Source organism: Ornithodoros turicata, chromosome 1 (assembly GCF_037126465.1).
Source record: "Ornithodoros turicata isolate Travis chromosome 1, ASM3712646v1, whole genome shotgun sequence".
Taxonomy (NCBI): Eukaryota; Metazoa; Arthropoda; class Arachnida; order Ixodida; family Argasidae; genus Ornithodoros; species Ornithodoros turicata.
The window spans coordinates 206,807,762-206,822,348 of record NC_088201.1 but is presented as its reverse complement, the minus strand read 5'-3'; the positions used below and the strand labels follow the sequence as shown (position 1 = coordinate 206,822,348).

Below are 14,587 nucleotides of genomic sequence, written 5' to 3'. Positions count from 1 at the left end.
TGATCAGTCGGTATTCTTGCGTTCTGATTTATAATAGCGTGAAATGTCCTCATACGAATCGCACGGAATCTAGTCTCTGGACTTAGAGAAAGCCCCGGAAGCGCAGCACTGGGTGAGAACATGGGATGATACCTAGATAAAATAAAGTGCACGGCCTTCTTCTGAACAGATTCCAGTTTTATAATATCAGATCTACGATAGGGTCCCCACACTTCACGTGCGTATTATAGAATGGGACGAATAATTGTCTTATATGCCAGCAGTTTAGTTTCTGTGTTTGCGGACTTCAGTGATCTTCTCAGATATCCAAGTTTCTTCATTGCCTTAGAACAAACAACATCTATGTGCTCAGACCAAGAAAGCTTAGCATTCAAGGCAACCCCTACATATTTGTAGTAGTTTACTCTGCTTATCGATACCCCATCGATTTTGTGCTCATATAACAATGGCTACCTGCGACAAGTGAAACTCATCGTTGAGCATTTACTGAAATTAATGGACATGCCCGATTGATCACGTCACCTTACAATTTTATTAAGAGATTCTTGAAGCAGGATATGATCGCTGCAACAATTAACCGTTGTATAAACGACGCAGTCATCAGCGTATAATCTCATCTTTACTGGTACGCCCCTTTACAATATCGTTGATGAATAAAGAGAAAAGCAGTGGCCCCAGAACAAATCCCTGAGGTACTCCAGACAGAACAGGCGTTTCATTAGACATACGGCCATTGTACAAGACATGCGTGCCGCCAAAAAGGTAATCTTCAATCCATGCAGCGATAACATCGTTGTTAAACAAGCGTCTTAATTTATACATTACCTTAAGGTAACTGACACGATCAAACGCTTTATTAAAATCTATAAATACAACATCAGTTTAACTATTAGCATTAATTCCGGAAGCTAAGCTATGAACAAATTCAATGAGCTAGGTGACTGTGGAGTATCCTCTACGAAAACCATGTTGAGACTGAGACAAAAGAGAGTGTGATTCAAGAAAGTTAGTAATATGGTTGCACAGTATGTGTTCAAACATTTTGCAGGTACAAGCAGTCAACGATATCGGACGGTAATTTGTAAATAGTTGCTTATCACCACTCTTAGAAACAGGGATAACAGAAGCCTTCTTCCAAATATTAGGTACTTTGCCAGTACAAAGGGACTTGGTAAATATTATGTGTAAATATTTAGAAACCCATTCAGCATATCTCACTAAGAATGTATTCGAAATCGTGTCGGGGCCACTACTTTTCTTATAGTCTACTTTCAATAACTGATTGCAAATGCCAGAAACTGAGAAACGAATGTAGCTGATCTCAGGGATCGTAGACTCAGGGACGTAGTATAATTCTATTGTTGGGAAAAACTCACGCGACTTCAAGTGTCGGGCCAGTCGTTGGATGGTGGTTGAGCAGCTTTTTGCTGAGCTCTTTTTTTTTTTTTGTCTCCCTGGGCGACGTGTGACGCTGGCGAGACTTTCCCTTTCTCAACAGTTCTCTCCCCCTTCCTCGCTCCGCTGGTTTGCCGGTTCTGGACTTTCGTTCGCTTCGAGTGAAATCAATAAGAAGAGGCGGAAGCGTTGTCTGTTTTTGTCACACAAAGTGGTTTATTTTGGTGGGATGGGCATTTTCAAATTACAAATATGCAGTGTGCTGTAGCTGAGCCAAACACGAATATGACATCATGAACATCGTTTCTGAACTTCGAGTGCTACGGTGAAGCAACTTTGCGTTCACTTATAGCTGATGTCTCAAGTGGAAGAGTTTACTGTAGAACAACTGTATATTGACTGCACAGGCACACACACACTGACATCTCCAGCATGAGACAACAAGTCCCTACATCTTGTGCTGCTTGTGTAGGCATCTGTTGACCCGTCACAGAGGGACTCGTGAAGCTGGTATGCCGAAAGATGAAGGTGCTTCAACCGCTCAGAGTGGCTTTTCTATGCAGATGCTTTTCTGAAGCAGATATGACTTGAGCGCCTGAGAGATATACCTGAGCAAGAAAGATCAGAATAGGAATAAGAAACGTGAAAACAAGCAGCGTTCCCGGAGACATATACAAGCGATACAGGCGACTGTGATGGCGACGGCAGTTGAACCAAGTGAATTCGTATCTGTCTCCATGAACATGAGACCAGGTGTCATTTAAGTCAATGGCATTTACAAGGCGTTCGAGTTCTCTGCACGCCTGCCTACAGTCTTGGCGGTCGATCGTGCAATTAAAATCGCCCGCAAGTATCAAGTTTTGGTTGCCAAAAAGAAAGGTGTCTAATCGACGGAAGAAGTCCGATCCCTCAATACGACGTAGCGGCCCGTAAACATGTACAATTCGAAATGATTTGTCGTCAAGCTGAAGCTCCAAGATGCTACCCTCCCATCCGTATCGCTATCAAACCACCGGGTGGTGCCCTGAAAAGGCGCAAAAGTTAAAATGCGGGTGCCCGCTCGCTCAGGCGAGCCACAGCTGAAGGAAGCTTTGGCCGCGTGTGAAATTTCTACAATTCGAATGGATGTTCAGGATAATGATCTAGTTTCTTGCAGCAGTGGGATATCGACGTGGCCCAATTTCGCCCAGTCGACAGCTTCCTGTCGTTTGGCCTGCTTGCAGACCCCCCACATATACAAGGTCACGAAGGTTATACGAAGCAAGGACACAAAAAGGAGATAATCAGAACACAAACATACAATTAATAGGTAGTCAGTCAAGTGACGTCAGGATTATCGGGTATCGCCGATGGTTGGGTGAACTTTGTTGGGGTGCTATACAAAGGCGCAAAGAGTGTCGTTTCCGTAGCTGGTGCTACATTGTCCCCGTTTGACGTTACGTGTGGTGTCCGACAATGATGCCCTCTCTCCTGCGCCTTCTATGCCCTTGCAGTCAACCCTCTCCTCGAGAGATTGTGTTCTCTCCCAGTTATCCTAAGGCTACCTAATTGGTGTCCACCACCTGTGTTTGCGTACGCTGACGATGTCTCCGTCATACTCCCTACAGCAAGTGTTGAAAGCGTTGGGAGACTACGGTACAGTGTGTGGGGCAAGATTGAACAGATCCAAAAGTGTCGCTGTGTTTTTTAAATGTTCATCCTGCGCTGCACCGTTTCAAGTCCCTCTAAGACCTCAGGTTAAAATCATGGGAGTTGCTTTTGACAGTACGGGGTCTCAGCTGTCAACTGGCCTAGAGTATTCAGCTGCTGTAGTGCTGTGCTGCGGGAGCTTAAGTTTGTTCACCTGCCGATTACTTTTCGGGCACGGCTCTTAGCAGCATGGTACTATAGTCGCTTGTGGTTTTTAGCGACTGTTTCATCCCCACCAGCGGTAATACAAGCTGCCATCCCACGACACACGTTCCGCTTTCTGTGGGGCAGATCCGTTAAGTAGATCTGTAGGTCTCAACTACACGGGAGCCGTAATCTGGGTGGCTTGGGAGTACCAGCTGTGCCCGAAAAGTTCTTGGCGCTTCAATCGCGTATTCTCTTTGAGGCGCTCTATGTGTCGGATTACCCGGGCTCCGCGTTAGTGCAGTATTTCTTAGGATACGCCACCAGGTGTTTCCTAGAGAGTCCCGAGCTTCCCCTTGGGCGGAGGTAATGCCTGCCTATTTTAGTCCTTGTGTTGCTTTCGTGCGGTGCTTGCGTGTTCCGCGCTCACGTGAAGACATTCCCTTGTGCAGCGTACGTGATTTCTACGCAGCCTACGGGGAAATGCGAGCGGGTCCCGCAAGGCCAGCAGTGCCAACGAAATCGGCCTGGCGACGTATCACAGCTGGCTGGCTTGATGCACGGCCAGCTAGTCTCCAGTGGAAGCTGGCCCATGGTGTCCTTCCACTGTGCGAACGTTTGCACCGCTTTCGGATATGTCACACGGACGGTTGTCCGTCTCGTGGCATGGCTGAGACATTTTTGTTTTCTGTGATACCATATGCCTCTTTTACTGTGAAGTAGGGCGGCGCAAATATTTGGGCTCCCAGGATATGATTGGGCCACCGTGATGTACATGGAGCCATTGCCAGTCGTGCGCGCAGAGTGGAAGCAATTAGCACTGTTGATCTCGGAAATAAACTTCCAAATTTGGATTTGCCTGAGCCGGCTGACCTTCGGTGGCCCAGATGTTCGGAGCATGCCTATTTTCCAGCCAGTGAGACCAGGGCTGCGTGCGCATATCATCCGTGAGCAGTCATTATTTGGGTCTGTGCAGTGCTGTCTGTCGCCGCTGGCTTACAGCGACTCGGCTCTTGGATCATGATGAAGGTGAGTGGTGTATGAAGTTCTAGTATGCCCATTAGGACTGTACTGCCCCCCGTCGAAACTCTTCCGGAGTTTCAGGATTGTTCGCAGGGCACGGCACGTACAAAAAGGAATCTCCCTTTGGAGCGTTGTTATCCTGTATGTAAGCCAGAGTTCGTGTAAAAGGGGCTACCTTCATAGGTGGTTCTCTTACTTAAGGACAAAACGTACATGCTCTGGTCGGTGGGGGTGTTGTAGTACCAAATAAATGTTACGTGAGTTGTCGTATGAGTGGTGCAGTTAATGTCAATGCAAAGGGGACTACCTGCATAGGTAGTTCGCCTGCTTGCGCCCATCAATTTTGCGCTGTGGCGCAAAAGTGATGGGCAAATCAACAAACTTATGCTGCCCCAGGACAGCTCTGTAACGATGAAACACTCGTGGCCAATTTACGCTAGATATGCCAGTGTCATCAAAAGTCACACGAAGTCTCAAGTGTTACCGGGGCGATCACCGCAAACACGACATACGAGTCTTGCGAGCGCTACATACCATCAGTGCCAGTTATCCAACGACGCTTGAGTTAACTGGTGCTGGTGGCGCCATTCTGTGAACATTGTATCGGGATAGAAAGGCTCCTTTTGCCCCAAGGAAGTTAGTCAAACTGTTGGAAATATAAGATACCAATAATATAAATTACCTATGGCGGTAATTTGGCATAATCACGTGCCTATTTTGAACCTGGCGAGTGACCATAGTTTTAAGAAAATGATTTTTTGCAAGAAATGTTCTTGGAAAAGAAGGAATCGCCCAAAACATGCGTATTTGCATCAAATAATAGGAAGGTCAACCTCAGGGGCTGGCTTCCTGTGACACCTAAAACGTACTTGAACCCAGAGCGTCGCTTCAGTTTCGAAAACTGAAATGGCAATGTTGATTATAGTGACATGAGGGGTGTTCAATGTGTAATGTGCCAGAGTATGAACTACTAAGTCGTCGTGGAAGTATATTTAAACACTAAGACACTAAGACGATGATTGTGAAGCAGCTTCCAAGTCGACATAGACTGAAGGTATATCCCGCAGAATGAAGAGACCACCAGACACCAGGGTAGCTGATGTCCTAAACTGTGACAAAATACTGAGACGCATCTTTACGATGTCAATGGGCTGGATGAACATGTAAATAGTACGTACAAAATTCAACGAAAGGATGCATACAACAAGTTTCGTCGTGTAATTGGCAGGTTATAATAATAAACACGAGGGAGAGAAGATTGTCTTTGTCAACATCACCTATTGTCGTATTCAACGGAAGCACGGGATATTGGGACTAGTGTCTGTTCTGTGTTTTTTTCCAATTTCGTTTTTCTGAAGTGCGGCTATTACTAAAAAAAAGTGTATATGCAACATTCTATCGCCAGCGCTTCAAACACATTGCTGTATTTTGCTTGTTCATATCGGGAGAGAAAAAATGAAGGGAGACTTCCGAAATGCGGCTTTCAGCTTGGATATACCGGGTGTCCCACGAATGGTTCCCGGCTGCATAGGTGGGACAAAGTTGGGGCTATAGAAGGGTTTTCTTTTCAATGAGCATCCTTGAGGCATCGGCCAAGTGTTGAGAAGTGAGTTGCTCATCTGCCTATGCTCATTCACAACATAGAGTTCCTAACTCTTAAGCTCTGCGTAAGAAGCTTTCGGAACCTCGGAGGGGGGGGGGGTGGACATGGCACACCGGCCACGCGCCAACCCAGAAAGTCGTGCGACTTCCAGGGTTAATGGATAATGAGTGGGAGAGGTCAAGTGGCCATGACGGCGAAATATGCAGTTTTTGTTTGATCCCATGCAAGTATTTTCTGTGTTTTCCATCTTTCCAATTTATAAATAGGTGGAGGATGCATTTACGGACGTCTGCACGAACCTTTTTGCGACGGAAAGAAAACGAAAGCTGCAAGAGCACCGATGCGAGCGAGTTGGTTTGGATCAAACGTAGACATGATGCGGAAAGAAGGCAGTATGCTACGCAGACAACGGCGTTTTGTGCTTTGCGTGCTCCACAATGCGAGTTAGCGCACACACATCCGTCTATAAATCCCGGTGTGTGCCCCGTATGAACGCAGAGACACTTTCTGAAACTGCGCAAATGCAGCCGTGCAGCAATGCAACGTGCCAGCTTTGGAAGTTTTTCAGTCCAGAGTTCTTTTGGAAGACGCAGGGAGACATTGCATCCCGGTCTGCATTGTCCAGCTTTGCCGGTGTGGCGGGAGCACTCGGAACTAAAGCGTTCGCCTGTCCTTCCCCTTAGCCGTACACAATGACGACGACGTTTGAGTTTAGAAAGTAATAAAGATCACATATTAAGTAGTAAGTAAATCACATATTTTTGAAGGCCTGACGCGATCTACTGATTTTTGTGGAACTAATGTTTGTCACATTTTGAATACATTGGAGTGTATGGGAGATGTCATTGGGATCCCCCCTTATGAAAATGAAATTTGCCTCTCTATTGGCATCGTTTGGATATCCTTTGGCTTCTTTTGCTTTTCTTTTCACTTTGATTTCCTATAGGCAATTGTCAAAACAGCTGCTTTAGACGGCCTTTGGCCTTTCTTTTTCCTGAAAGTCTAAAGAGGTCGCGCCAAACGAAATCTAGTGACTGCCTTTGGACTTCCTTCTTCTTCATTTTCAAAAGACAAGTCAATAGGCAGTCGAAAGAACGATCAAAAGTAGGGCATTCCGAAGGAAAGCCGAAAACTTAGGCGGAAGCATAAAGTGGGTTAGTCAAGCGGTACTAGATTATAGAATAGGGGGTTGCACAATCCTAGAGTAGGAAGGTGATAACATGACAGGGGCTCCACGTGATAGCACATCCTCTCCTCCGCCCTCCTACAAGAAAGCGAGATCGAGGAGCACGCCTGCAAGGCCGGTACTTACTACTTAGTTATTTGCGCTGCATCTGAAAAAAAGGAAAAACTCGCGTTTCCGCCTCCAATAATTATAGTACCACCTGCTATTTCCTCCATCTTTTCTTCAGTATTGTCATTTTCAGCGCACCTTTCCTCCTCGGTTCGTCGTTGTTGATGCCGATCGCCGTTCGTTGACGACAGTGAACCACGGCGGGCAACATTGTTTGGCTTTCAAGCCAAACCAATCCATTCCTTCCCCACTTGATCGTTGCCACGTTTACTTCAGAGCGTTGTGGCGTCATTTGCAAGTTATCTGATAAGTTAGTTTTTTTTCGCGTTTCCAGTGGATTTTTGTTTGTGTGAAGTGGCCCGATGTGGGAATGCTGGGCTTCCAACGGATCGAGAACATCTTGAACATGGATGCGGGTTTACGGATACTGCAAAGCGTAGATAATAATTTGTCAGCAAAGAAATTTGCCACCTAATGGATTTCGGACACAGATGCTTCGAGGCTTACATTGTTGCTACAGGTGAGCCTTCTGATGTCATATTTATTTCATCATATTGAGGGATGTCTAAGCTGAATGATATAAGAAGTATTTGCAGCTTCGTGTAGTGAGCTGTATTGCACGTGGTTCTGGGTTTGCAGTCAGCTCAACTTATTGTCCTAGCATGGAAAAAGGACTTCAATTGCATGGTTCACACCAGTAGTATGAATTCGAGCCCCACAACAGCCACTTTTTTCTAATCCAGTTCTAGGAATTTCTAATCCACCACCCATTTCTAATCCAGGTCAAGCCAGGTCTAATCCAGGCTCCACCCCTTCATGGTGATCCATCTAATTTCTTTGTGATTGGCTGCCCTTCATTGCCACATTTGCTCACTCGCTCGTAGACACCAAAATGATCTATTCTATTCAATTCTAAGTCATAGGCTTCCAAATCACTCACCTGTCTATTGGTCTGGGGGGTGGTCACTTCCATTCATTTCTAAAACCTAGTGATTGGCCTATTGGCTGCCTCTCATACATGCTCGATAGACTCATTTGTCATTTCCACTCTCTAGTCACTCGGTCACACGCTTTCAACTGCATATTGCTTCATAATTTCAACCGCAACATAGACAACCACTCGTGGGTCAATTCCATTCATTTCTGGTGAGCTCACAAGCCCCCCAAATTGCATATTGGCTTGGGACGCTTTCTAGTTAAGCCAGGACAACGCTTCGGAACAGTAAGGACATAGAAAAACTCGGGAAATAGTTTTCAACATTTATTAGACACATCATGTTGTTCTCAGAGAGATTGCAGTTCTCTCTGGAGCACTTCCAGCACACTGGACATTTCCGCCCCGCATCCATGGCGTTTTTCACATAAGTACCATGTGGATCACCCAAGCGTTCGTCCTTCTCCATCCACGGCTCAGTCCCAGACCGCACGCGAGAACAGCATGTCACAGAAGTATCAGTTCTCTTCCTGCACATCTTCTGGAGCGAAAAATTTCAAAAAGCTTCAAAATCAAAAAAAGCTTCACTATTTACATCATCCATTTAAACTTACCATATTCACAGCTTCCGTAAGGGTAGGATTCGATGTCATTGCAGAGGTATCGCTTGTCGTCATATGCCATCAGACTTCTTTTGATGTTTCTGATGGTGTACATGCACTGTTTCTTTCCAACTATTGACACTTGCTCATTCGATACGCTTGTATGGCTGAATAAGGTATCACAGTATGTCTCATGGAGGAGGTGCTTGCATACAATATTTTTCTTTACCCCTTTAGCTCTTGCAATTTGCTTTTCTCCAGCTAGTTTGATGGAGTACATTTTAGCTTTCAAGCATATTACTTCTTCGTTAGGTACACTACCAGTTTCGCTTTTGAAAGCCCCAAGTCTCCCATGATTCTTTTCACTGTACAGTGGATGATCCTGGTCGAAGGAAGACAAATCTAAGTGGTCGTCGGCGATCGCTCGTAACTGATCTTCGTAGTCCTTGCAGAATAGGCCGAGGATCAGAGAATCCGTGTCAAAGTAACAGGTAATCACTGGACAAGTGAGCTTACTCAAGAGGGTTTCGTAGTAGAATGAGTACATGGTTAATTTACTCAGTTCCAAAATCGTAAACCCAATCTGGAGCGGGAAATCGCACCGCACTTTTCTTTTGCGCATTTCGTACATGACACAATCCGGGGACAAAATTTCCATCCTCACGCATTCCGCCCGACTCCCGAGGCGACTCGCTGTCTCCTCATCGAAGGCTACTCGAATGTCCCGCATGTTAAATTTATTTAAAAGCGTTCTTCCGAATACCGCATTATTTGAGAGTTTATAGAAATTTTTTTCAAACGTCGTGCTCGAGGCAACGCGTCTGGTAACATTGTCCTCGATGTAGGGACGCAGGAATGGTGCGTGGCGAAATTTTAGAATTCGGTGAATTTTCGTCACCCTCATGCCCAATCTACAATAGAGTGCGAGCAACGCGTAATGAACGACGTACTCGACCTTGTCCTTGCACGTGAGCAACAGCTTTTTGCTGTTAGCAGGCTGATACATTAATTCTTCGAGAAGCCCTCGCTGGAATGGCGAGAGCCATTTCTTTGGGACGACTGCCTTCTCGGGAGCCAGGGGGAAGTACCTTGTTAGAGCGTGGATAGATTTTGGATACTCCAAATCACATACGTACACATACCCCACCTCTGAATCCGTGGGGTGACGCATAAAATCCACTGAGCTAAAATCCTCGACCCATTCGAAATCACCGACAGGGAGGTGCTTTATCATACTAAATCCGTAAAGATTGTTGCAATCTATGTATGATATGTACACCTCCTCTTTATCAGGATCATAGCCGCTACACAGAGGGTTATTGGCACGCAAATGACGCCTGCTCGCCTGACAGAGCCCGCCTCTAACGCCCGATTCGATGGTTCTGTACATGTCCTCGTCGGTAATCAATTCCAATTTTGCATTCGTATAATTTAACGCGCATTGCCACGAATAGGATGCCAGAGAAACGCAATGAAGCAATTCCGATCCGCGTGCGCTGTAGCACAGACGTCGAAAGTGCTGCATCACGTCCGCATGTAATAGGGCATCCGTTTTCAAGTACAGTACATTATAATCTCTCAAATTTGAGCATCCAAAATGTTCAAATACGAGCAACGGATACTGGTAGTCCTCCTCACTTATATCCTCCCCCGTGAGATCATTTCGAAAGGAGGATTTTTCTGGCAAGGCCAATTCATCGTACACCGCGAAAGAACTGACATGGCTGTACGGGAATACACCTTTACGAAGTAAAATTTCGTAGTCGTTTCCAAATGCCTGCTTCAAACATTGGAATGCCTCTGCACCCCCCATGGATTTGACAGTTTCCACGAGCTCCCCCAGCGATGAATTTAGATATTGCATGGTATCTCTAAACAGAAAGGTGCCAATTTCGAACGAACGAATTTTTTCCATGGAGCTGGCCACAATGAAGGGAGGTCGCTTCCACCCAAGAATGTGAAATTCCCGCAGCAGCCCGGCCAAATCGTAGGACAAATTGTGTACCATGATCGGCAATTTTTCCCTCGTCGTGCCCGCGACGTTACAGGGGTTACACAATGTCGCGATATAATTTGTCTCGCCCGCACTACAATGCTTTGAATGGTCGTGATGTCGGACACGAGGTAGATCTTCGGTGAACTCCTGTTTACAGTACGCACAGTGGGTAGCAGCTCTGTGCTCAGCGCATTGCTGATCATTCAGCACCATTGCGGCGGGGCAAGCGTTCAGGGCGATCATCTCATCCCGCATTTCCATCAATGCTTTCACGCACTGCCTCGCAGCATCTTCCCCATGGTGCGTCCTGATGCGCAACACCCTTGAGTCGTGGGTACGCACGAGCACGGCACAAAAGCTAGAGGTGATGTGAATCTGCATGCCATCACCACTGGGCGCAAGTACACTCTCCGTGTCCAACGTGACAACATAGTTGTACTGTTGCATGTACTGTATTTTAGTAAATTCTACAAAATTTTCTCCAGGTTCACAAAATTCTAATAGGATTTCGTTCACGTCTGCGCAAAGGCGTCGATGTTTCGCCATGCTCTTTTCCTCATTAAAAGAGCGAGTGCAATATTCGCATACGAAACGCGTGTTTTTTCTCGTCAACAAACGCTCGAGGGACTTAATTCCGAAAAAATGCTCATCAACCTCCAATAAGTGAATTTTCTTTTCGCTTTCCAGTTTTGGGGGTCGTGACACGTGCACTCCCTGATCGACGTACGCGTACACGTATACAGATATCCTATTTTTCTCTTCGAACTCGTCCAGATCAGCGAATGAAACAGGGAAGTGAGTAGGCCACCAGTACTCTGTTGCATAATTTTCATATTTTTTCCATCGGTTCCTTTCCTGTGGGTGCAAGAGGGCGAGCGTATTGTATTTAAAGCACTCGCCCTCCTTACGCTCTGGTAAAGGGACATTCATTAGGACATTCCTACGATTAGCCAAATTAGTGGGAAGTACCCCATTGCACCCGAATTTTTTAGTTTTCACAGAGGAAATACACATTTGAACTTTTTGGACGTCAGTGGATACAAACCCACTACCCTCGCGCTGGTAATTTTCAATGCGCCCGGTGGACTCCTGAATCACATCCATCAAAGTATTTGCGATAGCTCCGTCGCTGTGGACTTCGCGAGCAAGCGCCATAAAATGAGCTATGTGCGCGGTTACATCCCCTCGATTTTCTTTCATCATTAGAACGTCAGAACAAATGCAAAACCTAAAGGGTATTCTTTGCGCTCGCAAAATAGCACTTATATTGTGGATGTGGCTCATTAAATATTGTCGCAAGTCCTCTACTCCCTGATCGTGAACAGATGCCAATAGCACAAACACTTTGACGATACCTCGAAATGCGCTATAAGTTTGAACGAAAGGCAGGAAGGAAATGTCCACATAGGGATGTGATCGCTCGACGTGAGCATGCAATGTGGCAGGTGAAATGTCTGGAGAAGATGGTGAATTCTCTTCCAATGACTCATCATCCCCGATATCATGAGGATCAAAAAAGCAGAACACGCATCTAGGCACTGAAAAAAAGAAGAAACACTAAGAAAACGTGCACCACAAAGCGTAGATGAAAAATACTTACTCTTGAAGCGAGCTCCGCACACTCCCGAAGTGACACGAAGACTGCTGCCTCTTTACACATCCTCCCCATTTATATAGCGGCGACCTCGCTGCATGCCCCAACATGCACGGGTGCGGCGAGTCGTCATAGCCTAAAAATAACCTGCTCTGCACGTTCAAGGTCGCAGCTTGCCCTTGGCTTCACGTAATGCTCCGTCCGCCTACACCATTGCCGCACCTGAGTGCAAAGTTCGCTCTCATCACATGTCATTCCGATATGCAAGTTGCTTTCATGAGCAGGCACACAACCATCCCTTTTTGGCTGTGGAATTTCAATAATATTACTTAAAAGAAACAAATTGCAGTGAAATGCAGGTTCATCTCAGACAGGAATTTCTACCCTCAGCGTTAAACCCTCAGATACCAGCATTTCTGCTCAAATAGCAAAATAGCTATGACCTCAAAAATTAAACACATGCTAACAAACTACCATCAACTGCTATCAGATAATTATTGCATAATGCTAAATACTCAATTACATTGCCCCTGCGTGAAGAAAGCACAGGACAAGGGTACACAAATTCACTTAAGCGATGAGGGAAAAGGCTTAAGACCTCAGGAATAAGCGCACTCACACCACACATCGCTACGCAGCTAACACAAGATAACAACAAGATACTAGCGGCGGGTAAGATTGTAACACTGCTAAACAAGCCCCAACATGCCATGATGACGTCACAAACCAGGAAAAAAAAACGCGCGCGCGCACACAGCAGCTCAGGAATGCACAAGGAGAGGTGCTTTATTGGAATCTCTACTCCTGGCTCAGACACCAACATTTCTGCTCAAATACCCATAACTGCAAGATTAAGCACTGCTTACTTTATCAATATATCGAGCACTCAACAAAATCTTACAAACAAACAAACAAACAAAAACAAAACAAACCCACTTTCTGTGATAGAACACTATTCAGCTTTACCAAGTGATTTTCTTCTGCTTTAGCAGTGAAAGAAAAAAAAAAGAGCCATGAAAAATTACACGTACTTTTGCTTTAATAGCTATAACTGCAAAAAAAAAAAGAACGAAGCACAGGAAAAAAGCCACTAAACGAAGAAAAAGGCACCCATTTCTGCTATCAGATAATTATTGCATAATGCTACATACACAGTCGCGTTGTCCCTATGTAAAGAAAGCACAAGACAAGGGTACACAAATCGAATTGGGAAAATCACTTCTACTCGCGCAGCATAATACGATATACGCTGATTTTTTTTACGGTCGAAAATTGCAATAAGAAGCCACTGCTATGCAAGTGCAACAACCCTTATTTTTAAACCAACATTTCATGCAATACCACATAAATTTATCACTCGAGTCACACGCAAAGGCATACACAATGTACTTACTGGTTAAGTGGGGTCACAGTTGCACGCACACACACACAACACAGACACAACGAGCGACAGTGAAAAATAAGAAATTACACGCACTTCTGCTCGAATAGCAAAGTGTCAAGCATGACAAAACACATTTTCTACCACCAGAAAATTATTAAACAGAATAATACAATATTCGCAAAAATTAAGCTTGTGTGACAAACACACAACCTGAGGAACACACCCATTCACATCTGCTTTCTGAATTTGTTATACAGGCGTGAGCGATTCGATAAGAATATAAAGCACGCTGCTTGGAGAAAGCATATATCATGTGTAGCTCAGTCTACTCTATTGAAAATGTGATAAACGTTATTTTTCAAACAAAAAAAATCACAGCCGGCATAATATACAGTAATATAGGCAATATCACTGAAGTCAAACACATTGAACTTACTTGTCAAGTGGGGTCCCAGCTGCACAAACACGCACGCACACTCACACATTTTTAGTGCCTCACAACGAGCAAAAACCCAAGGTCTATTCACAGCCACATAAATTCATATTAATCCTCACGTCAATAATTATCCAACCATCGTCAAAACAGGGAACACGCATATGCGCATGCGAAACAATAGGCCTTCACTCCGGATGTAATACGATATCGCCAGTCGACCGTCCCAAAGCAAAAAAGAAACACAGCATCGCAGGAATGCATGCCGCCTATACATCCAAGAACAGCGTGCAGCAATTATAATACAGAATGGGATTCATTTCTTTGTACTTTTGTTTGCCTGCATATAAATGTTTCACAAGAAATATTACAGAGTGTAAAAGGAGAACAGCATTCAGTACACCCTGTAGCTCTTATCATTTTTAAACAAACCAGTCTTCACATGTTCATAACCACACTACCATTCACTAAATAGGGGAGTCACTAATGATTCAAA

At 45.0% G+C, this 14,587-nt stretch overlaps 1 protein-coding gene across 1 annotated transcript in view; it reads right to left on the bottom strand.

The window, feature by feature from the left end:
• Nucleotides 1–1,763: 1,763 nt before the first annotated feature.
• Nucleotides 1,764–14,587, bottom strand: part of LOC135378997 (uncharacterized) — a 355,209-nt gene continuing 342,385 nt past the window's right edge. Inside the window, exon 14 of the mRNA XM_064612222.1 lies at nucleotides 1,764–2,003. Coding sequence (XP_064468292.1) covers nucleotides 1,937–2,003 — 67 coding nt within the window. The 3' untranslated portion in view covers nucleotides 1,764–1,936. The remainder of the gene's footprint in view (nucleotides 2,004–14,587) is intronic.